The 23782-nt window shown below is 38.0% G+C and overlaps 1 protein-coding gene across 1 annotated transcript in view; it reads right to left on the bottom strand.

Moving 5' to 3' along the window:
* Positions 1-9243: 9243 nt before the first annotated feature.
* The window catches only part of LOC110798408 (probable LRR receptor-like serine/threonine-protein kinase At1g63430), a 29694-nt gene continuing 15155 nt past the window's right edge, over positions 9244-23782 (bottom strand). The window contains exons 2-14 of the mRNA XM_056841808.1: positions 19262-19351; positions 19043-19186; positions 18805-18954; positions 18396-18512; positions 18229-18293; positions 17611-17865; positions 17386-17516; positions 17164-17296; positions 16910-17079; positions 16701-16753; positions 9923-10019; positions 9725-9814; positions 9244-9285 (exon numbers count right to left, since the gene is read on the bottom strand). Of these exons, the coding sequence (XP_056697786.1) occupies positions 9244-9285; positions 9725-9814; positions 9923-10019; positions 16701-16753; positions 16910-17079; positions 17164-17296; positions 17386-17516; positions 17611-17865; positions 18229-18293; positions 18396-18512; positions 18805-18954; positions 19043-19186; positions 19262-19351 (1537 nt within the window). The remainder of the gene's footprint in view (positions 9286-9724; positions 9815-9922; positions 10020-16700; positions 16754-16909; positions 17080-17163; positions 17297-17385; positions 17517-17610; positions 17866-18228; positions 18294-18395; positions 18513-18804; positions 18955-19042; positions 19187-19261; positions 19352-23782) is intronic.

Below are 23782 nucleotides of genomic sequence, written 5' to 3'. Positions count from 1 at the left end.
ATATCTTAAAAGAAAGTATGCAAAATTAAAACAAAATTCCCAGACTACGCTGTACAAAGTCCCGTGTCTGGATGTCTCAAAAGATAAAACCGGTTTACAACCTCAAGACAAAGGTCGCCGTTGACACTTATACATAGTCCCCTAATCAAGGACCCAGGTAATGGTAAGATTGCGCCATAAAGACTTGCTCAAAACAATGAAAGATGATGACCCCAAGACAATGGTCTGTCTAAGCACGTTGTCAACCCACATTCAGGTTACAACTAAATCCGAGCATCCCTCGAAAGAATTCGCTCCTACAAGAATGAAAAAAGGAAATTCTCAAAAGAAATCACAAGAACAAATGAAATAGGGACTTGCCCACCTCGATCAGGCAAGACCGCGCCACGAACCACGCGAATTCCAAATCAAGAAAAAACGAACTCAGGGACGTCCACCCTCAGCGGACAGGTCTCGCCCACCTTCAGCGGGCAGGGTCTGCGTCACTAGCCGCACAGGTCCTCAGTTTTCGAAAAATAAAGTCTTCAAATTCAAAATAGGCTCGCCATCTTCAGCCGGCGGGGTCTACGTCACAAACCACGTAGGTCCTTATTTAAAAAAAAAGCAAAAAAATTTCAAAATAGGTTCGTCCACTTCTATCGGACGGGGTGTCCACCCTTAGCGGACAGGTTCGCCATCTTTAGCCGGCGGGGTCTACGTCACAAACCCTGTAGGTCCTTATTTTCAAATTTCGGAAACAAGATTCGTCCACTTTTTCGGACGGGGCGTCCACCCTTAGCAGACAGGCTCGCCATCTTTAGCCGGCGGGGTCTACGTCACAAACCGCGTAGGTCCTTATTTTCAAATTTCAATAACAAGATTCGTCCACTTTTTCGGACGGGGTGTCCACCCTTAGCGGACAGGTTCGCCATCTTTAGCCGACGGGGTCTGCGTCACAAGCCGCGTAGGTCCTTATTTTCAAATTTCAAAAACAAGATTCGTCCACTTTTTCGGATGGGGCGTCCACCCTTAGCGGACAGGCTCGCCATCTTTAGCCGGCGGGGTCTACGTCACAAGCCGCGTAGGTCCTTAGTCGCTGCAGCGATAACTTTTTATGGTGTTCCCTTTTCCAAAAAATTAAAAGGATTGGTTTTCCGTTTTTCCAAAAAAGAGCGATGTGCTGGATTTTCCTTCGTTTTACGTCCCATAAAAATAAGGGTGTTTTCTCGTTTAGCTAGCCCTGAAAATGAGAATCTTTAAAAACATTTTTACCTCGTGGTTGGGCTTGGCCAGGCCCAATTACACTTTATAGCTTTGATTTCGAAAACATCTGTATCTACTCCCAATGACAAAGTGATGGAGTTTCTGCGCACCTTTAGATCCTTCCAATGACAAAGTGAGGAAGTTTGTATACTATCCGTTGACAAATCCCAATGACACGTGAGGGATATGTCGACACTTCAAGTGATGACCCTTAAGTCAAATGTTATCACTCGGGGGCTCGTGAGACCCTCGCCAAAACAGGCCACCATGGTTTGTGCGACGCACTCCGTCTAATAGTTTGACCATCGTCTTACTCCAAGACTCAGTCAAAGTGGGGGCTAACTGTAGACACCTATTTTTGTGCCCATTCCCGAAAGGGAAGGTTCGATGATGAAAACGTAAATCTCCACTTGACAACGCATCTCCTATAAAATAACGAATCTCAATTCCCCTTTTTATTTCACCCGAAACCTGCTATTTATAGAAACCTGCTATTTATGGAAACCTACTTAAAATAGTAACTGCCGTAATGGGTAGTTGTTAAAAGTGGCAAGTCATAAAAGATAGAAACCTGTCAGAATTAGGTGTTGCACTCCAACATAAATCCTAAGTGAGATAGAAATTGCGAGAGAATCCTATTCCTAATATGATTCGAAAGTAAGAGTTACGTATTAATTAAAATCCTAACGAGCCTAGAGTTCGTAACATGCCCAGACGCATCCCGTCACAAGGTTAATACGCACCAAAAGACTCAATTAAATCTCAAATACTCCGGATTCTAGGAATCCGAATCTGACTAAGAAAACAGCCCAGACCCTATTTTCAACTCCTGGTTCTGGGCGCCGAAATCTTCGGCGCCCAGGCCTGGGCGCTGAACATACCTGGTACGTGTTTTTTCCTAATTCCTCGTGGATTAGAGTTCTGCAATTCTATCTTTCCACGAACTCTTTTCTATAAATAGGGCCTTAAGTTCGACGTGAAAAGGACACAACAACACACAATTATATTTCTGAGTATTGACTCAAAACCCCCAAGCCTAAGCCTCACGCTACAAAACTGATCACGCGTTATGTCGCAATCGATCCATAAATCGAACAAAACGTATCCTGTCCCATAATTTGAGATTCGTTAAATAAAAGGAGAAATAGCAAAGTCAAAGTGGTTAGTTTTCTGAGAACCGTGACGCACCTCTCAAGGGTGCGTCGTAATGTGTCCCTTTTCTATGATTTAATTGCTTTCCTCGCCCTTTTATGAACTGTTAAACTAACTAAAATCTGATTGTTCGATCACGCTTAATAAATATGATATTTTTTGGAAATTGGATTATCATGCTAGGTCCCTTAAAACAATCTAAATCAGATAATCGCGCTCGATCTAGTACTATATGTTGCATATTGTTAAAACCAACTAAGATTAGTTTAATAGTTAACGCATGTCCCTTCAATTATTTATGCTGAGCTAGTAAGGATATCCTGCCTCTGGAGTTATCGAAGAGCGAGTACTCCTCTCGGTAGTTACAGTCCCCCAAACCCTCAATCTCTACCCTGCGGGTGTACGTTGAGCGATCCCCACCACCAGGGATCACAAGGGAACCTAAGGCCGTCGTGGTCAAACATAATTGCACTCCCTTTATGTCACGATAACCGGGTTTTGTCAGTTTTTCTCATTGTCGTTAAAATCTGAATGGCGACTCCTATATTACTAGTCAATTGGGTGTAAACTCACAGGAAATCCAATTACACTTGATTTGACAAAAAGAAGCGTCACACCCACGAGGGACGAGGTCACGCATTAGCCTCGTGCTTTTTCGACCCCCTCACAGTGGCGACTCCACTGGGGATAGTGAAGGAAATACTCGTGCTTGTAGGTAATCAAAATAGCCGAAGGGTGAAATGATCCTACCCCGCGTTTATTTCCCCATCAAGTTGGGACGACCTGAAAATCAACATATTAATGTGAACGGACAGAACCGCATAACGAATCTTGGCTCCCTTGGATCTTTCATCTCTGGAGTTGGGACTAAGGATACCCATCGCCAACCGGGGGGTGCATACGCTTCGAATGTTGTCTACTCGGCACTTTCGCTAGTAGTACACCCGTCCCAAACCCAATCGCTCGCCCACTAGGTCCCTCTCGCCTGCATGCCCCCTTGGCTTGCACTTGCGGGTTGGCCTTCTGGGACGAAATTCGTCTGTTGAAAGCACTACCCCGACCGGGGCATGTGGTGGATCTGCGATAGAAGCGGTACCAAGCCAGGCGCAAATAACTACCCATAGAAGCCTATCATAAACTACATGACATATTATTATTGCCTCATGATGGAATGTTAGTTATGAGTAGCGAAATATATGATTGTGTGTGACAAACTATCCTAGAAAAACCAACGACCTTACAAAATTGCCCAAACATTCATAAACCAATTTGCCAAAGAGTTATACCGAAATACGTTTTCCGCAAACCCGAACGATCGCCACAAAAATAAGCGACGCTCGGGATGGCCTGTAATGAATCCCACAAACGCTGCAAAACGCGTAGAGGACGTTATTAGGCAAGCACGCAAAATCGAAGTCGCATAAACAAAAGTAGACGCAAACAGAAAACGAGAACCAGCCAGGGACGCATTTTCAACGCTGGGCGCTAAAGTTGTTGCTTGGCCTTTTGGTCAGGCACAGCAGCCTCGGTGCCCGCGCATAAAGAAAATACGTGGCAAAAAAAAAACTTTTCGAATTTTTTTTTTGCTACGAGGGCGTATGAAAAAGCACCCGATTCTAAACGCGACTTATAAAAAAATAAATAACTCTTTGTGTCGTTGTTAGGCCTCCTACGACAACGATGTTCGGCACCAAAACCGAGCATGCAAATTTTTTTTAAAAAAACACTTTGAATGTCACATGGGTAAAGAATTCAAAAAATGATGTTCGAATAAAGTCTTCAAGAAAAAAAATACCAGATCTTTCTTAAGTACGGAGGTTTTAGGCACACATGGCCAACAGCAGAGCCTAATGGAAGTCAACTAACAGAACATAGGAATAGGTAATTGGCATTAAAGAACATAGGCCTGGAAATAGTTTAACCTTCAACTACAGACAGGGTATTCTTTGGTGGAATTATACAAGCAACGAATGTGGCAATGGCAAATGATTATACGATAATAACAAATGGTTGGGAATGAAGAGAAGGATTTTCTTTTTACCTGAAATGATGGTCTGGAAGTAGAAATATAAAGGCTCGAAATTAAGGAAACAATCTGTTGTGGCTGCTATGATTCTTTCTCGGAAGGGAGTAGTTGATTGTATAGATTCTGATTATGGAAATTAGAAGAATTGTAAAGACTAGAACAACACATGTATAAAAAAAAGAGAATTAGTGAGGATGACCACTTATGGTTTGACAATTTGTAATCTTTGAGAGTTAGTTTAGGCCTTGCTAATACTTACAGGGTTTGTGATTTTTAAACCGTAGCATAATAAAGAAAGACTTTCTCAACCTTAAATGATTATTTGCATACAGCTTCCCTCCCCCTGGCCATAATTAGACTGGTAAAACAAGTGACACTGCCTCTCCCTTATGCTTTATCCCAGTTTAAATTAAAGAGTAACAATTCATGTAAATAAATCAGAACAATAATCAAGCATAGCAAAATATAAATGCATTATTTAAAAGTCGTCAGAAAAGCAACAGTGTAAAAATAGTAAGAACATCAAACCTCAAGCTTAAACAAACAGATAGAAGCAATATTAATCTACACTGAAGTTTACACCTACTAATTTATATCATTTTACGTAAGGCCATGTGCTTTACACCAATTGAAATGAGTTGATGTTGAATAATATTGGTCTTTACTGATAATAACTGATTTATATTTATTAAAACTGATTTTACTGATCAATGTTCAAACCAGGCCGCATATAGCTGCATTTATATGCATTTTATTTATTCCTTTTTAAGTCTTAACATTTGTGAGTTGTTACAACTTACAAAAGGGAAGTCAGAAACTTAGACATCATAATTAATGTAACAAGCATATATACGGGAGTCAGATTGAGAAGATATAACGCTTACATTATCACTTACATTGTGAACTTGGATGATTCCCTGGATCATCTTCCAAAAGTATGGATTACTGCATTAGTTTTCTGTGCAAACAAACCGCTCAAACCATTTTGACTTCCCCAATCACATCCGCGACCTTTATCAAACTCGCAGAAAATGACATATCAGAGTTCTCCTGTGCATCATATTTTGATATGTACCTGCTCATTAATAACAAAATTTCAACAATTAGATAATGGGACAGGAGCCACTATGTCTTCCTCTATTAACATCGATGTCAAGAGCTCAAGAAACCTACAGCTATCCAGTTTTGTATATTACAACAATCAGATTAGAAAAAAGATATTGAAAAACCTTTGTAAAAAGTTCATACTTAAATACCCTATTGCGAGTCTTGCTAGACATGTTTCAAAATAACCTGAAAATATTTTCTACCTTCACAAGAATCTTTTGGCACGGAGCAGTAATAGTTTATCCAATAGAACTAATTAACTGAATTTACATAACTTTAAACTGTGTAAACAAGCGCTTGTGATTACCTAGAGTACAAAAAGTCCATTAGTAGCCAACACAGACTCACAGTAGCAAAATAACTCCTCAATGTATTCATGTCCTAATCTACTAATTCATGTCTTTCAGCTATTTCTAGCATCTCACTATACCAAAAAACAGAAGAAAAATAACAGTTAGAGGAAAAAAAGGAGGAAGAAATATTATATTTAAGGGCTACTGCATTTTGTAGAGAATTTTGAGGTCATCCCAAGTGAAAATTCGATCATATTATTGGGCACCTTGCAGTTGTCGGTAATCACAGAGAAGGAGCGTTATGCGATCCTGTATGCATATCAAATTTATTGGACGGGAATGTGCAGAAAGGCATTGGATAGAATTTAAAGAGACAGAAAACCAAACAAGTCAACCTCCTTCAACAATGATGCCACTAGACAAAATAAGCTGTTAAATTTCACACAAAACTGCATGATTGATGCATAAATGAGTCTACAGACCCTCATCTAACAGATGTTCTCACTAGAGAATCCTAGCCTTTACTGACCAATTCTTTTTTTCCTATACTGAATTAGCAACCTTATTACCTATAGCTATCACAATTTGTTCTCCCCCGCCAATTGCAACAAAGTCAAAGGCGTAGAAATTGGCGATCTTTCACCTTTTTTTTGACAATAGTATGAATCAAATGTCTCATGGAATTGCAGCTGACCTACATTTATTGTGAAGAAGTAGGCCGTTTATTTCTAATGGACTAATGGAGTAACAAAACTAATAGAGACCTCCTTCCCATTGTAAGAATAGGTAAATTACCAACCCGTGTTTACAACTCTTAATGTTAGGAGGACTATATATCAAATCTTCGCTGTAGGCTCCAGGTATTGATTTGACAAGGAGATAAAAGCAAGATAAATGAATAAGGCCCACTCCATCAAAGACCATGACTTGTGCTGGAATATTGACAGAGATAAAAGGCTGAATCTTAAAGAAATTAGCTTCTACTTCTGTCTAGTTTTCCCCCCTAATACGTCGTCCTAACACAAGTAACAGTAAACAAGACAGATAGAAAGATCCAAGAAACTTCTGTATTGAGCAACAAGAAATCAGATAGCCTGTTCATATAGCTAGTATGGAGCTGCTATTTAAAGATAAGTGAACAGAACAAAAACAAAACAGACTATAGAAGTCAATCAAACAGAAAACAAGCTTTTACTATGCGCAATTACTATGTGCAACTTAGAAAATAAAGTCCACGAGCAGGACAGTTATAATTTGCATCACTAAGAAAATTCATTATGATGACCATCTATAATCCATAACAACCAAATCTTCAAACTCAGAGTGAGGGAATAAAAGTTGAACCACGCATGCTGAGAAATGAACACAAAAACTTATAGAGTGGATCGAGAACTCGTAAAGCTGAAAACTTGTTGTATTATCCCTTTCTCCACCCCATAAAGAAATGGAGCAAAACATAAAATACTCAAATATGTTACATCAGACCACGATAAGTCGATAATCACAAGCTGGCTACTAAGCTGGTTGTAGATACAACTAAATATATAAATCCAAGGCAAAGCGTATTGTCAAGTTATTATTGCAAAAAATATATGATGTACCACAACGACACCATTCAGTACAAATGGTAATAGCCGATACAACCTTCACATTGGCTAATGTAAACAGATCTACAGGAGTTCATGATATATCCATTCACTTAGCCGCTAATCCTACATCATATTTCTCAAACAACAGAATATATACAAAGGAATGCAAGTCTCTAGATGCTCCTTTAATCTCAGTTATATATCTTAGATTCTAGAACAAAACAGCCTATAACCACCACCATGCAGGTCGATTGTTAAACTAAAACTATACTAGCCCACAATCTGTGTACACACAGATATATTGAAGTTAAAACACCTTATTGTGAATAGAAACTTAAGTCCAGAAGGTTAATAATGGATGTCAAACAGCACATGGCAATAATTTCGGAGAAGTTCCAAACTCATCATTAGAATATCTAAAAATATAAGATCTCAAATCGGTACCTGAATAACAATCTTAGAGCTAATAAATGCTTTAATTTTCTTCCAATCGCGATTGAATCTGAGGAATAAAAAGAATTTAAAAAATTAGGACAATTACATGGTTGCATCCGTAAGGAATCGTGACCTTTCCACTCCATAGCACCAGTCATTTCATCACAAAAAATGCCTATAAAATACCAAAAATAAATGGTTCGTCTCATAGTGCTTAAAGCCTTATCAGATGTACTAAGTTTCTACAATGTAGCTGTAGGGATAGATATAAATGTGACTCCCTTAAGGACCTCAGCCATCTGAACAAGAGTTTTTTAAATCAGACAACTAGACAAGAGTTTTCTAAATCAGACAAGAGTTGTACCTATGAAAAAGTTGTGGCCTTGGAGGGTTTTTCTTCTAAATTTTTTAAACACTCGACTATAATTTGCCAATTGAACACACTTATTTCGTCACCCTGGAATTTATTCTGGACTGTAGAGTATCTGTTATGAAAGATTCAGCAAAATTATACTCCTTTTTGCTGATTCCTTTAAGGAAAATACTGATATGATTTCTGATTTACTGGTGCTAATTAAAACCGTATAATTTTTTCCCCTATGCTGTCCACATTTACGAATCATGATGACTTCTATGTAGATGTAAAATGTGTAACAACATGGACCAAAAGAACGTCTCTTAATAATCACATGTTGTCCTCTGTTGGTAAATCGGGGTAAATGGAATCTTGATATAGTTATTCTTAGGCTAAACTAACTGCGTTGACAGGGTACATGAAGTTGAATGCTATGCCGATGCTCAGGCTAATGTGTGCAGTCTAATCTGTGTTTAACATAATAACAGGGTATGCTATCTACTTTCATTCTAAACAGAATTTTAGTGTGGATCTCATAAAATCTAGACCAATGTGTGTTAGTCTCACCACTTCTACCCGCCTTCTCTGTAGCTCTTACAGGATTTGTGCTTAGAAGTTAGAACCTTGGGGGAGTAAGTCAGTCCATCTACCCTTTCTAATTTGTACCTTGGGGGAGTAAATCCTTTGAATTTGAACTAGAACCTCCGGTTTTGGCAGTTGAGTCTTATTGTTATAGATCAGACACCAAAACATAGCAATATCTACATCACTTATAAAACACAAGATGTTCATATTACTCTTATTTTAAACAACTACCCCCACTGCAACCCTCACAACCCATATAAGCTGATGTAGCCTCCTTTTTCTGTACCATTACATACCTTATTATGATAATACTAAATCTAAGCTTCTACCTTCTAATTTCACCATCATCCATAAATAATCGAAAACTATAAAGCTTGTCAGTTTATCTATAAAGCATGAAACACAGTTAACTCCATATGAAATTACCTTGCCTTTGGAAATAGTGTCAAAGTCTCATGTCTAGGCCTGCTTTTCACCATTGCCACAAGAATCATCAGTAATCTACAAAAAGAAGTTTAATATGTAAATTAGATATGCCACATTTCAGGGCTAAATAACATTGACTGGTTTAATTTTACAAGAACTCCACAATAAAAATGTGAAAGAATATTAGGAGTTTAGGACAACAAAAATATATTGGTTATGCTATTGTAAAATCAAGAAGAACATAGTCTTATTAATAGCAACATAATTCAATAATGTGCACGGAAAAGAGACAATATATAAGATGCACAAGTGGAAATAATGAAAGGAAAACCAGATTTTTTCTACTTTGAGGAGGGTCCCACCGGCCAAAATGAATTCCTTGTACTACACATAGTAATTAATAAGAAACGAGTTGAGTGGACATGCATTCCATCAAACTGGTTACCAATTTTCAGTGTACTAAACAGGAAACAAAATAATAAAAAAATATTATGGAAAACATTTAACTGCTCACTTGCTGTTGTTCTGAAGCATCTAGGAGAAAATAAACAGAGCCAAGCCCACTAGCCAAAGTTTTTTCATATAGGGCCCTGTTGACGAGTAGCTGTTTAAAAATAAGGAGTTACATGATACAATCAGAAAAGGAGAGCTTGAGTAGACACACTATTTTCCCTTTATCTGAACTCAACAAACATCAACTTAGGATTCTTACCTCATATATGTTCCACGTCTGTTTGTATCCAAGAGCTACACGTGTAACAAAAATGACGAGGGCGCTCACAAAAATGACATCTAGTAGTAAATATGACCTGAGAAGAATTTACACAGGGCTCAAGAACTTACCAATGCTATGTAACAGAAGCAGATATGTGTCAAAAGTGGCCAACATCAGTTGCGGGGTTAAAGAAAAATACGGAGAATGGTGAAGGGAAAGAAGGAGATTACAAGATCGATGAGATGAAATTTTCCCTCAATGAGTCAAGCCTAAGCCATATGCTTTGACTTCCACTGAAAAACTTTGGACCCAATTGGAGGGAGGTCGAAGATCATTTTATTGTACGTCAACTCAATAAGATAACATGAACTTGAAGGAAATAATGCCCTTGGTCCAAGTATGCAATCAATGTTAAGTCTAATAAATGCGGTTCAGTATTAATTAACAAGTTAATAATTCAGTGAGATCAAGTGAGCAGAATGCCTAGCTAGAGGCCGCTTCAGTTCAAGTGGAATTAATGATATTAATCCACAGCTTACCCTTGACTGAACCCGTAGGGTCACACAAATAGTACGTAAACGGATCAAGTATTTAATGGCATTAAATACTCCATCTATGGATATTCGGAATCGACGGATCTTGGTTTCAGTGGGAGCTGAGATCATCACAAGCAAGTGAATACTCCGGAAACGATGACATTGCCGGAAACGGAATATGGATCGTATCGGAAATATAAATATTATCCAAGTCGTAGATGTTGCTGGAAACGGAAACATGGTACGTATCGGAAAATATTATCGGAAATGAATTCCGGAACCGGGAATTTAATCGGAAACGTATCGTACGAATTAGCATCGGACGAGGCCTGCCGGACGAAGGACCAGCACGAAGCCGGGCCATCGCCCAGCAAGCCAAACGCGCAACACACGCCCAGCCAAGGCAGCGCCCAGGCCCACCGCAAGGCAGGCCCAGCGCGCGCCAAGGCCACGGCTGTGTGGGCCTCGTGCCGTGGACTGCTGCTCGCACGCACGCGCATGGGCGACCCTCGTGGCTGCCGTGCGTGTTTGTGTTTGTGTTCATGCACGATTCCTAAAGCTATTAGGATTTGGTATATGATTAAAATCCTATTCCTAAAAGGATAAATTAATTAATTAGAGTTCTTATAGGATTCTAAGTTTAATTAATTCGTATCCTACTAGGATTCCAATTCCCTTTCCATACCTCTATAAATAAGAGCCTAGGGTCATAATTTATAGACATGGGATTGAAGTATTCAAAAGGTAAGTTTTTGAAAGAAACATCAGCCATACACTTGCAAACACAATAGCCGAAATTCCTAGTAACCTTAAGGGCGATTCTAGTTGGTCTAACTTGAGGCGGATCCGGACGTACTGTGGACTATCTACCGAGGGACGACATTTGGAGTCCTAAAGACTTGTTCTTGTTCGGTTCGGGCGCAGCTAGGGAGGGCACGCTACAAAGTGTATGCTCCTAAATTATGCTAAAAGATTATGTGTAAATAATATGTTTCCTAACATTAAGGTTTTTCCGCATGATTTATGTTTTGAATATGTATCATAACCTAACAGTGGTATCACGAGCCTCGTATTATTTTCATAATCTAAATTGCATGAACATGGTTCAATTATACAAATTTGCAAGGAATTAAAAGGGGTGATTAATTTTCGTAATTGTTAATTAATTGCAAATTGCGTTCATTTAATTATATGTACGCAGTTTTTCGGCAGAATGTTCATTACTCAACCCAATCGAGTGATTTTTGTGTCAATTCCGCATGTAAAAGGCATTCTAAAATTTTGATAAAAATAACATTTTTCGCCGAAACCCAGAATTCCCAAATTCGAAGCCTAACTATGACTTTTCGGAGGTTTTAGTTTTTCAAACGCAAAAGTTTGTAAATTTAAGATGTTAAATTAAATATTTGCGATTCTTGTTGATAAATCTTGAATTTTTGATTAACCTATTGTATATGTTTAACAAGTTTGAATGCCTAGCCTTGTAAATTATGCAATCTAATTTGTAATTATGATTAATTGGTTGAAAATTTGAATAATTTAGAATTGATTTGATTTTCATAACTAATTAATAATTTAATTAGATACCTATGATTAAAAACCACCATAAAAATTGTTAATTTGTGTTAAATTTTAAATTTTTATGACCTAGACTTGAATCCATGTTAATCGGAAATTAATTAATTAATAAATTTTCGATTTATCGCCCTAAAATTATGAAATTAATATGATTTATTAATTTGTCATTAATTTTAAAAATAAATTTTTTAATTTTATGCGATTCGCTCATAAAACTTGCACGCACAAAGCAATGGACGCTACGTGTTACCCTTAAGGGGTGTTTTATAGTGCGGGCATGCGACAACGAGCAAGGGAGCTTGTCGCCCATGCGGTACGAATGCAGCGAGCAAGGCAATGGTGCGCGAGCACAAGGCAGTGGCCCTGCCTTGTGTCGCGTGCTATGTGCGATGGGCGAATGGGCGAGGGCGAGGAGCAAGGCAGCGAGCAGTCGCGTGTGGGCAGCAAGCGTGCTGCGCCACAACGCGCACTGCCTCGCGCGCAGCGAGCGCTGGCTCGCGTGCGACGAGCGCTACGCCTGCACAAGCGCTGGCGCGCGCAGCGAGCAGTGGCTACCGTGCTTCGATGATGCCTTGCGATGGTGTGCAGCAGCAGATGCGACGCAGCACAGAGGCTGCGCGCACGTGGCCAAGCGATGGCTGCGTGCGTGTGGCCTATGGCTGTGCGTTGCGTGGTGATGTGCGTACCTTGTATTACGATTAAATCGTTTTAACAATTTTAATTTGAAATTTTCAGTTCATGTAATTTTAATTAATTTTAAAATTAATAATTTAAATTGTTTTCTTGAATTTTAATTTTGAATATTATAAATATGATAAATTTTATTTATTCTAATTATTTTACTAATATTAAAATCTTGAATTAATTTAAATTCGACTGAAAATGAATTAAATATGAGGATTCAATGATAAATTTATATGAGCTTTAAATTTTAATTAAATTTGTATGTTTCCGGTTAGACTAGAAATACATTTTTATGTTTAAAATTAGTAAAGCATATGAATTTATTGGCTTAAGTGGGAGCCCTTTTTTAGTCATAAACTCTTGATTAGGTCTACAAATCCTTTAAGGTTAAAACAACTTGATTAGAATTAATAAGGACTGAATAATTTATAGATTATTGGTGCCCTTGATTAATTGCTGCAAATATTTATGTGATGCATACAATGTGTTTTAACTAACCAATTATGTGGGCCATTCATGATAATGAATGGGTGAATGGTATATATTGTATATGTACTGTTTTTCAGGTTATGAAGTGACTAGTATGGCCCAAATAGGATAGAAAATATGGTCTGCGTACCATTAATTTGAATGTAATTGGTCTAAAGCACCAAATTTGTTTTTCAATTTCAAATATGGTCTGCGTACCATCAAATAGTTGTAATTAGTTTTAATTATAGCTTATCCTATTTGAAGAAAATGGCGCCTCCCACGGTGAATTTCAAGACGAAGTTTCCATTTTCGAGACGGACTTTGAAGTTGAAGCTTCAAGATGAAGTCGGGCCATACTAGATCACATTTATCTTATGCATGTTTTAAGTTATTTATTGCTTTAAATATGTCTTAATTATGCATGAGATTGTGGCTTGATTATGTTGCATGATTAAGGATTTTAGTTCACTTAAAATCTAACCAACATAGTAAGAGCCTTAAGTTCCAAACTTATAAATTGAGTTAAAATGTGCCATGCCAAAATATACACTTGCTTGGATATCCTTTACATCAATCTAGTAATAGTTTTCGCTCGGCGAGGTGTTGCTTATTGGTCCTAAAGGGGCAAGGTACACAAATAATTGTGAGTACATGTTAGTTTTGGTGAAACTCAACGATATAAGTAAGGAGTCCTTTTATGTCGTGGAAAAATCGATAGGTTTACCTAATATGTTCTTAGACGTACCTATCAACCAAGAGTAGTTTCTAGACTATTAGCAAAAGGCGTTTGCTTACCTAAAAGATTTTAGAATTAAGTCTAAATACATAATGTGCTTAATTCTTCAATGGATTTTAGGATCTTGGGATCATTTTATTCACACCTGCCGGAACACATAACTTGAATAAAATGCTTAATGAACATTGAATTATGCATGTATGCTAGAATTTAAGTTTATTAAGAGAAACTGTGAATGGTTATTTATTTGTTTATTCTTTTCAATTGTAGTTTTAATTATGGCAAACAACAATTCATTCAACATTCGGTCAATTCTCGAAAAGGAGAAGTTAAACGGGAAAACTTCCTTGACTGGCAAAGGAACTTGCAAATAGTTCTTATGCAGGAAGAAAAAGAGTATCACTAGTAGAAAAAACCCTTATTGCAGCGGGCTTTTAGACCCCTGTTGCAGCGTACATCGTATGCTGCAACTGGGGGGCCTGCAACAAGTCTGAACTTGTTGCCGCGTACAATGTTCGCTGCAAAAAGTGATTTGTTGCAGCGGGCTTTTAGATGTACGCTGCAACAAGTGCCAAAAAATTGGCAAAATTTTGGACTTGTTGCAGCGTACATATATATGTACGCTGCAAACGACTCAACTTTTTGCAGCGTACATTTATTTGTACGCTGCAACAAGTCTGAATTACTCAATTTTTTGCAGCGTACATTTATTTGTACGCTGCAACAAGTCTGAATTTTTGCGAAATTTTTTTCCCTTGTTGCAGCGTACAACATATATGTACGCTGCAAAAAAACACTTTTGGCGGGAAAATTCTAATTTTGTTTAGGGATACCTAGAGTGTCTTGCACCAAATATAGAAACCTGTCAAAACAATAATAGAATAACGCAACCTGTATAACAATTATAAAAACAACAACTGGAGTTTTGTATACTATATATCCCAAAACCAAAGTGCACATATTACATTTAAATATATGTTCCAATTTCAACATAAACATACATTTTAATATAAAATTTATTCTATAACAACTAAACCAACTCGATCAAGCGCGCTAAAGCCAATAATAAATACTTGTTGGTAAAAAACTTAGCCCATTGCTCACGAACCACATCAAATTCCTCGCATAAGGCGCAATCCTCGGAGTGTAGACCTTTACAAAAACAGAAATTTAAATTAAACATTAGATTAAATACAAATTAAATATCACATTTTAACATTCAAGAAACTAATGACAATGTCCTAATAGTCTAAAATGAGTCCTTAGGTTCTTTAGTTCAAAGTTGGGAGCGAAAATGTCATTTTAGCCTAAATATGACCTATAACGACCCAATGAGCCTATAGGTGCATAAATAGATTGGAACGAGTCTTAGATCGTTAAAATTATGCATATTAAACATGTAATAAGTTTTAAATGAGTCCTTAGGTTCTTTATTTTAAAGTTGGGAGCGAAAATGCCTTATTTTAGCCTAGATATGACCTATAACGATCAAACAAGCATTAAATGGGTATAAGTAGATTAGAATAAGTCCTAGAAACTCAAAACTAAGCTTATTAATCATATAATAATTTAAAAATGAGTCCTTAGGTTCTTAAGTTCAAAGTTGGGAGCGAAAATGTCATTTTAGCCTAAATATGACCTAAAACGACACAATGAGCCTTAAATATGCATAAATGGATTGGAACGAGTCTTATAAAGTTAAAATTATGCATATTAAACATGTATTAAGTTTAAAATGAGTCATTAGGTTCTTAAGTTCAAAGTTGGGAGCGAAAATGTCATTTTAGCCTAAATATGACCTATAACGACACAATGAGCCTTAAATGTGCATAAATGGATTGGAATAAGTCCTAGAAAGTTAAAACTAGAATATAAAACATTTAGTAGGTTTAAAATGAGTCCTTAGGTTCTTTAGTTCATAGATGGGAGCGAAAATGTCATTTTAGCCTAAATATGACCTACAACGACCTAACGAGCCTTAAAGGTGCATAAATAGATTGGAACGAGTCTTATAAAGTTAAAATTATGCATATTAAACATGTATTAAGTTTAAAATGAGTGCTTAGGTTCTTTATTTCAAAGTTAGGAGCGAAAATGCCTCATTTTAGCCTAAATATGACCTATAACTATCAAACAAGCATTAAATAGGTATAAGTAGATTAGAATAAGTCTTAGAAACTTAAAACTAAGCATATTTATCATATAATAAGTATAAAATGAGTCATTAGGTTCTTAAGTTCAAAGTTGGGAGCGAAAATGTCATTTTAGCCTAAATATGACCTATAACGACACAATGAGCCTTAAATGTGCATAAATGGATTGGAATGAGTCCTAGAAAGTTAAAAATAAGCATATAAAACATTTAGTAAGTTTAAAATGAGTCCTTAGGTCTTTGGTTCACAGTTGGCAGCGAAAATGTCATTTTAGCCTAAATATGTCCTATAACGACCAAACAAGCCTTAAATGTGTATAAGTAGTTAGATTAAGTCTTAGAAACTTAAAACTAAGCATATTAATCATGTAATAAGTTTAAAATAAGTCCTTAGGTTCTTTATTTTAAAGTTGGGATCGAAAATGCCTTATTTTATCCTAAATATGACCTATAACGATAAAACAAGCATTAAATGTGCATAAATAGATTAGAATAAGTCTTAGAAACTTAAAACTAAGCATATTTATCATATAATAAGTTTAAAATGAGTCATTAGGTTCTTAAGTTCAAAGTTGGGAGCGAAAATGTCATTTTAGCCTAAATATGACCTATAACGACACAATGAGCCTTAAATGTGCAATGATAGTCTTCCAGCCTTCATAATCAACCAGCTGTAAGAAGAAAAGTTTGACTTTGTAGTTATTGGATCAATTATCAAAATATCAAGCATTTAAGAAGCTACCTAATTAATAATGTTATAACATCCCCATAAACTAAACAGAGTGCATAGGAAATAAAGAAACTAAAGTAGACACTAAATATCTTACCTTGGGTGAAAAGTCTTCAGTAAGATATACAGCACTAGAATTCAGCTCGGATATAGTAAATGGAGGGTTGAGTTCCGTATGAAGATCTCTCAATCCACGAGCGATACCAATTATGATTTTCATACGCCGTGTCCAAGACAGCTGGCAGCCTTCTCCATCAGCAACCATGACTTCATTTCAAAATAGCATCATCAATACTTCTGCCGATTTGTAGGACAAATACAGATAACTAGAAAAATGAGAAGTTCACTTACAATGCAGGTGCTCATATAAAGTTCCGTTACATGCATATTCAAAAACAAGCATTCTTGTGAATGGAGGACTCTCTCGGCAATACCCTAAGAGCTTACCAGCATTCTCATGATTTAGTCTTGCTAAATCTGCCACCTGAATCAGGGTATAGTTTAAATAAGTAAGAATCCAAATATATTTTAACTTTCAATAAATCAGGACAAAACAGAATAATGAAGCAGTACCTCTCTCTGGAAATAAAGCTCGTGATAGCCAGTCCACTGCTCTTCTTTGATGCAAAAGGATATCACAGCAATCTCAAATCCACCTTCAATGTTGTTAAAGTCTTCACAAGCCACTTCAAACTCAGAATCAGCTGTTTAGTTATCAGAGAACAGAAAAATCAGCAAATAGCTTCTGGATGTTGTTCAGAGAGCTGGAGATCGTAGTTGCTAGAGTGGAAAATTTACCAATATATACTGCCAAGCGTTCTTTGTCACTTCCAGATTTCTTCCAAGGGATAATCATAGATGATTTATTGTTGAATCTTTTGTAAGTAGTTATCAGGGCAGTGATTAAGAGAGTACCAACCATGGTCCCAGTTACAATTTCTAAAGCTAAAAGCCAAGTAGGTCTTGATTTCTGGTGCTTGGTTTCACTTTCTCTAGACTTGCCCTTTGTGTTGGCACTAGGATTTGGATGGCCTTTGGCAGATATTGCAGCTCCTGAGATAAGCATATAATACATTATGATTTTTCCAAATTGAGTATGAAATCACATATATCCCACTACCATATTTAGCCACCTCGAAAGGAGGTTCTAGCATTTGTTGCATGAATTGCGAGTGTACAAGAAAGGTCTAGACACTAAATGATAAGAGTTTTCCCAAAGAACTTCAATTGTGCGTGCACATTAAATGATAAGTATTTTAGTGTATTTCATATTTTTTCATCACAGTTTTCCACTTCAGTGATGCAATTCTTACACCCTCTTACTTGGAGCCAAGGATGACTAAGGAGATAGTCTTGATTGGTTAAGGTAAGAGAAACAAATAAACCAGATAATGTTCCAGTTTAGCTTCTACATACCACATTGTGCGTCAGAACGCTGTTTTGAACTCTTTTCATCAAGACAGTTACCATGAAAGTTTGCACTGCAGAAGATGTAAAACAAAGTCAACCCTATTTTTCATAAAAGAGAAATCTACAATGAAATTCCCTTGGAACAGAGAAGAGCTTATCATTTTTATACCCACCTTGGCAGATGTAGCAAGCATTTCGGGACTATGCCACCAAAGAAGTTGTATGACAAATCAACAACAATTAGCTGAGGCAAGCTACAAAGACCTATTACATTCCCATTTGATGCAAACCTGAAAACCCCAAAACCAAGATGGCAACACAACTTGAATACTGTACATAAAATGAAAAAAGAATAGTTACAGGCATTGGATAATCGAGCCTAAAATATAGAACATACGAACTTAGAACTAAGAGACAGATTTTATAGATGCCAACTATTCTATCTTCAGGGTACTTGTATATTATCAAGAGTGCTAGTGCAAGTAACTTGTACTAATACTTCTTCGACTTCACCTCTCAGAACACACTTTAGAGGCTATTGTCAAACTTCTAGGTAGAGTGTCGATTGTAAACGATACTTACATTCCATGCATATTGGATTCAGAATTCGCATTGGCAAGACCAATTACATTTACTTGGAGCTTATTTCTGTCCAGATGAAGCTCCTGAAGAGATTTCGAATTGCCAAGCTCATGAGGTAGCATCCCGGTCAACACATTGGACTGTAGGTTCCTGCAAATTTAAAAAGTGCTACATTAGGAAACTAAGTAAAGAAAAACCACAAAAAAACTACAATCAATTACACCAAATTATTCCATACATCTTCTTGATGCTACTCAAGTTCCCTATTTCATGAGGTATCGACCCAGAAAACTGTTTTGCCCCAACATCCATTGCCGTAATGTTATTCAATAAGCCAATTTCTTTCAAAATAATCCCAATCAGATGATTCCCATGAAGAATTCTGAAAAAAAAAAAAATAGTTAATCCCATCAGTTTAAACTCACCAAAACCAAATTCACTAATTATACAAACATACAATTCTTGTAAATTGGTCAGTAAACCCAATTCAGGAGCAATAAATCCCTTCAGAGATGAACCAAGAATATTGAACACATTGAACCCTAATCTGAAAACGAAAATCAAAAACTAAAATTGAACCCTAATCTGAAAACGAAAATAAAAAACGAAAATAGAAATTGAACACACCATACCGAAACCACCGAAACCACGACGCCGAGCAACCACCGGAACCACGACGCGACGGGGAGATGCTGAACCCCCGGCCGACCAAGAATATATCTTTCAGTGACAGGCCACGCGAGAATTGAACGGGATGGGGGAGATGAGGCGAGAACACCACACACCGGCGAAGACAGCGACGCAGGGCTGAGCAACGCTTGGGTTCGACGGCGACGCAGGGCTGAGTTCGACGGCGACGCAGGGCTGAGTTCGACGGCTTCTTGGATATTTGTTTAAGGGAAAAAGCTTGGAGCTAGAAGAGAAGGAACAACGTACGTTTGAGCCTGCTCGTTTGAGCGCGGTTTGTTGCAACCTAGGAAAGTAAAAAATTTTGAAACGCGGACTTGTTGCAGCGGGCAATAACATGTACGCTGCAATAAAGTCGGGTTGTTGCTGCGGGCTTTTATTTTGTACGCTGCAACAAACACATTTGCTGCGAACAACTAAAATGTACGCTGCGATAACCCTTTAAAGGGTTTGACCCGCGTTAACCGACTGGTTGTTGAAGCGTATTTATACATGTACGCTGCAACAAGGGGGCTGCAACAGGGGTTTTTTCTACTAGTGTATGTCCTGGAAGAGGCGATGCTCGAAGCCGCAGGCGACGGGGTCACTCAGGAAGCCCTCAATAGTTGGATTGATGCCAACAAGGATGTGAAATGTCTAATGCTCGCCACAATGAGTGCAGATCTGCAGAAAACGTTCATCAACTCATATGCTTTCACGATCATCAGTGAGTTAAAGAACATGTTCCAAGATCTGGCTCGAGTCGAAAGATTCGAGACTCATAGGAAAATTCTTGAGACCAAGCTTAAGAAAGGCGAGCCCGTAAGTCCACATGTTCTCAAAATGATTGGACTCATTGAGAATATGAGTCGGCTGGATCAGCAATTTTCTCAGGAAATGGCTATAGACACCATCCTCCATTCTCTTCATAGCGGGTATGATCAGTTCAAACTGAACTACAGTATGAATAGTCTGGACAAAACGCTCACTGAGCTTCACGGTATGCTGAAAACCGCTGAAAAGACGCTCAAAAGTGATAAGCAAGATGTGCTTATGGTGCGTGGGGGCAAGTTCAAGAAATCTGGAAAGAAGAGGAATGCTAAGAAAGGTGGCAACAAGGCCAGCCAGACTAAGCAACCAGCTGGCGCCAAATCTGAAAAGAGGAAGGTCAGTCAACCCACTTCTGAATCTGAATGCTTCTACTGCAAGAATAAGGGGCATTGGAAGAGAGATTGCTTGAAGCTAAAGGAAGATCAGAAGAACGGAACAGTCGTTCCATCTTCAGGTATTTTCGTTATAGACTGTATACTTGCTAATTCAACTTCTTGGGTATTAGATACAGGTTGTGGCTCACACTTATGTTCCAATCCACAGGGACTAAGAAGAAGTAGAAAGTTAAGCAAGGGTGAAGTCGACCTACGAGTGGGAAATGGAGCACGGATTGCTGCATTAGCTGTAGGAACTTTTTATTTTTCGTTGCCCTCTGGGCTAGTTTTGGAACTGGAAGAGTGTTTCCATATTCCAAGTCTTACTAAAAACATCATTTCAGGTTCTTGCTTAGATGCTAAGGGATTTTCCTTTTTAATAAAAGACAATAGTTGTTCGTTTTATTTTAAAGAGATGTTTTATGGATCTGCTAGATTGGTCAATGGACTTTATTTACTAGATCACGACAAACAAGTTTATAACATAAATACCAAAAAGGCCAAAAAGGATGATTCAGATCTCACCTATCTGTGGCATTGTCGATTAGGCCATATTAACTTGAAACGCTTAGAAAGACTTCAAAAGGAAGGAATTCTAGAACCATTTGACTTAGAGGATTATGGTAAATGCGAATCATGTTTACTTGGCAAAATGACAAAGCAACCTTTCTCTAAAGTTGGAGAAAGAGCAAATGAACTATTGGGTTTAATCCATACAGATGTATGTGGACCAATGAGTACAAATGCTAGAGGTGGTTTCAGCTACTTTATCACTTTCACTGATGACTTCAGTAGATATGGTTATGTCTACCTAATGAAGCATAAGTCTGAATCCTTTGACAAATTCAAGGAATTTCAGAGTGAAGTAGAGAATCAATTAGGCAAGAAGATTAAGGCACTACGGTCTGATAGAGCGGTGAATATCTGAGCTATGAATTTGATGACCATCTGAAAGAATGTGGAATTCTATCAGAATTGACCCCTCCTGGAACACCACAATGGAACGGTGTCTCGGAACGGAGGAACAAAACCTTGCTAGACATGGTTAGGTCAATGATGGGTCAGGCCGAACTTCCAGTAGAATTTTGGGGACATGCACTAAATACAGCTGCACTCACTATAAATAGAGCTCCGTCTAAAGTTGTTGAAAAGACTCCATATGAGTTATGGTTTGGAAAGCCTCCAAAAGTGTCTTTTCTTAAGATTTGGGGATGTGAAGTATACGTCAAACGATTAATTTCAGACAAACTTCATCCAAAATCTGACAAATGTATCCTTGTGGGCTATCCAAAGGAAACAAAGGGGTATTACTTCTACAATACATCTGAGAACAAGGTGTTTGTTGCTCGAGATGGTGTCTTTTTGGAGAAATATCACATTTCCAAAATGACAAGTGGGAGAAAAGAAGACCTCGAAGAAATTCGAGTTGAACAACAAACTCTAGAGAATGCTCAAGATGACATTCAAGATGAAACTCAGAGATCTTTAGAAGAATCTGGTGAGGATCATGGTCAATCTAGAAATGTTATCCCGCGTAGATCGCAAAGATATAGATCTAAACCGGAAAGGTACTTAGGTATTTTGACGAACGAGAGCTATGACGTTCTATTACTTGAAAGTGATGAACCTGCGACTTACAAACAAGCTATGACGAGCACTAGCTCAAAGCAATGGCAAGAAGCCATGCAATCTGAATTAGACTCCATGTCAGAAAACCAAGTATGGGATTTGGTCGATTTGCCAGATGGCTACCAAGCCATTGGAAGCAAATGGGTTTTCAAACTGAAAAAGGACAAGGATGGGAAACTTGAAGTTTTCAAAGCTAGATTGGTTGCAAAAGGTTACAGGCAAGTCCATGGTGTGGATTACGATGAAACCTTTTCACCAGTTGCAATGCTAAAGTCTATTCGGATAATGTTAGCAATCGCTGCATATTACGATTACGAAATATGGCAGATGGATGTCAGAACCGCTTTCTTAAACGACGTTTTAACAGAAACTGTGTTTATGACACATCCTGAAGGTTTTGAGGATCCAAAGAATGCTAAAAAGGTATGCAAGCTAAAGAAATCAATCTACGGATTGAAGCAGGCATCAAGGAGCTGGAATATACGTTTTGATGAAGCAGTCAAGGACTTTGGTTTCATCAAGAACGCAGACGAATCTTGTGTATACAAGAAGGTCAGTGGGAGCAAAATTGATTTCCTAGTGTTATATGTCGACGACATATTACTTATCGGAAATGACATTCCTATGTTGAACTCTGTCAAGATTTGGCTTGGGAAATGTTTTTCGATGAAGGATCTAGGAGAAGGACATTACATATTGGGCATCAAGATTTACAGAGATAGATCTAAAAAGATGATTGGACTTAGTCAAAGCACTTATATCAATAAGGTGCTTGAAAGGTTCAAGATGGCAGACTCCAAGCGAGGCTACCTACCCATGTCTCATGGAATGACTGTAAGCAAGACTCAGTGCCCAAAAACACTTGATGAGCGTAGACGAATGAGTGGGATTCCATATGCATCATTGATTGGTTCAATAATGTATGCTATGATATGTACACGCCCGGATGTTGCGTACGCACTCAGTGCTACGAGCAGATACCAGTCAGACCCAGGAGAGGCACATTGGACTGCTGCCAAGAACATTCTGAAGTACCTGAAAAGGCACAAAGATGACTTCCTGGTCTACGGTGGAGATGATGAATTAATTGTTAAAGGCTATACGGACGCAAGTTTCCAAACCGACAAAGATGATTTCAGATCACAGTCTGGGTTTGTCTTCTGCCTCAACGGAGGTGCAGTAAGATGGAAAAGTGCTAAGCAAAGCACCATTGCGGTTTCTACAACTGAAGCGGAGTACATTGCTGCACATTAAAGGACCAATAGCCCTGTATTGTGATAATAACGGAGCTATTGCACAGGCAAAGGAGCCTAGACACCACCAAAGAGTCAAGCATGTACTTCGTAGATTTCACCTTCTACGAGAGTTCGTTGAAAGAAAAGTAGTCGAGATAAGCAAGATTGGAACTGATGACAACATATCAGATCCATTGACTAAACCTCTGTCGCAGGCGAAGCACAACTCGCACACTGCAGCTA

The sequence above is a fragment of the Spinacia oleracea genome, chromosome 4, assembly GCF_020520425.1.
Source record: "Spinacia oleracea cultivar Varoflay chromosome 4, BTI_SOV_V1, whole genome shotgun sequence".
Lineage (NCBI taxonomy): Eukaryota > Viridiplantae > Streptophyta > Magnoliopsida > Caryophyllales > Amaranthaceae > Spinacia > Spinacia oleracea.
This window is presented reverse-complemented; position numbering and strand designations above follow the sequence as displayed.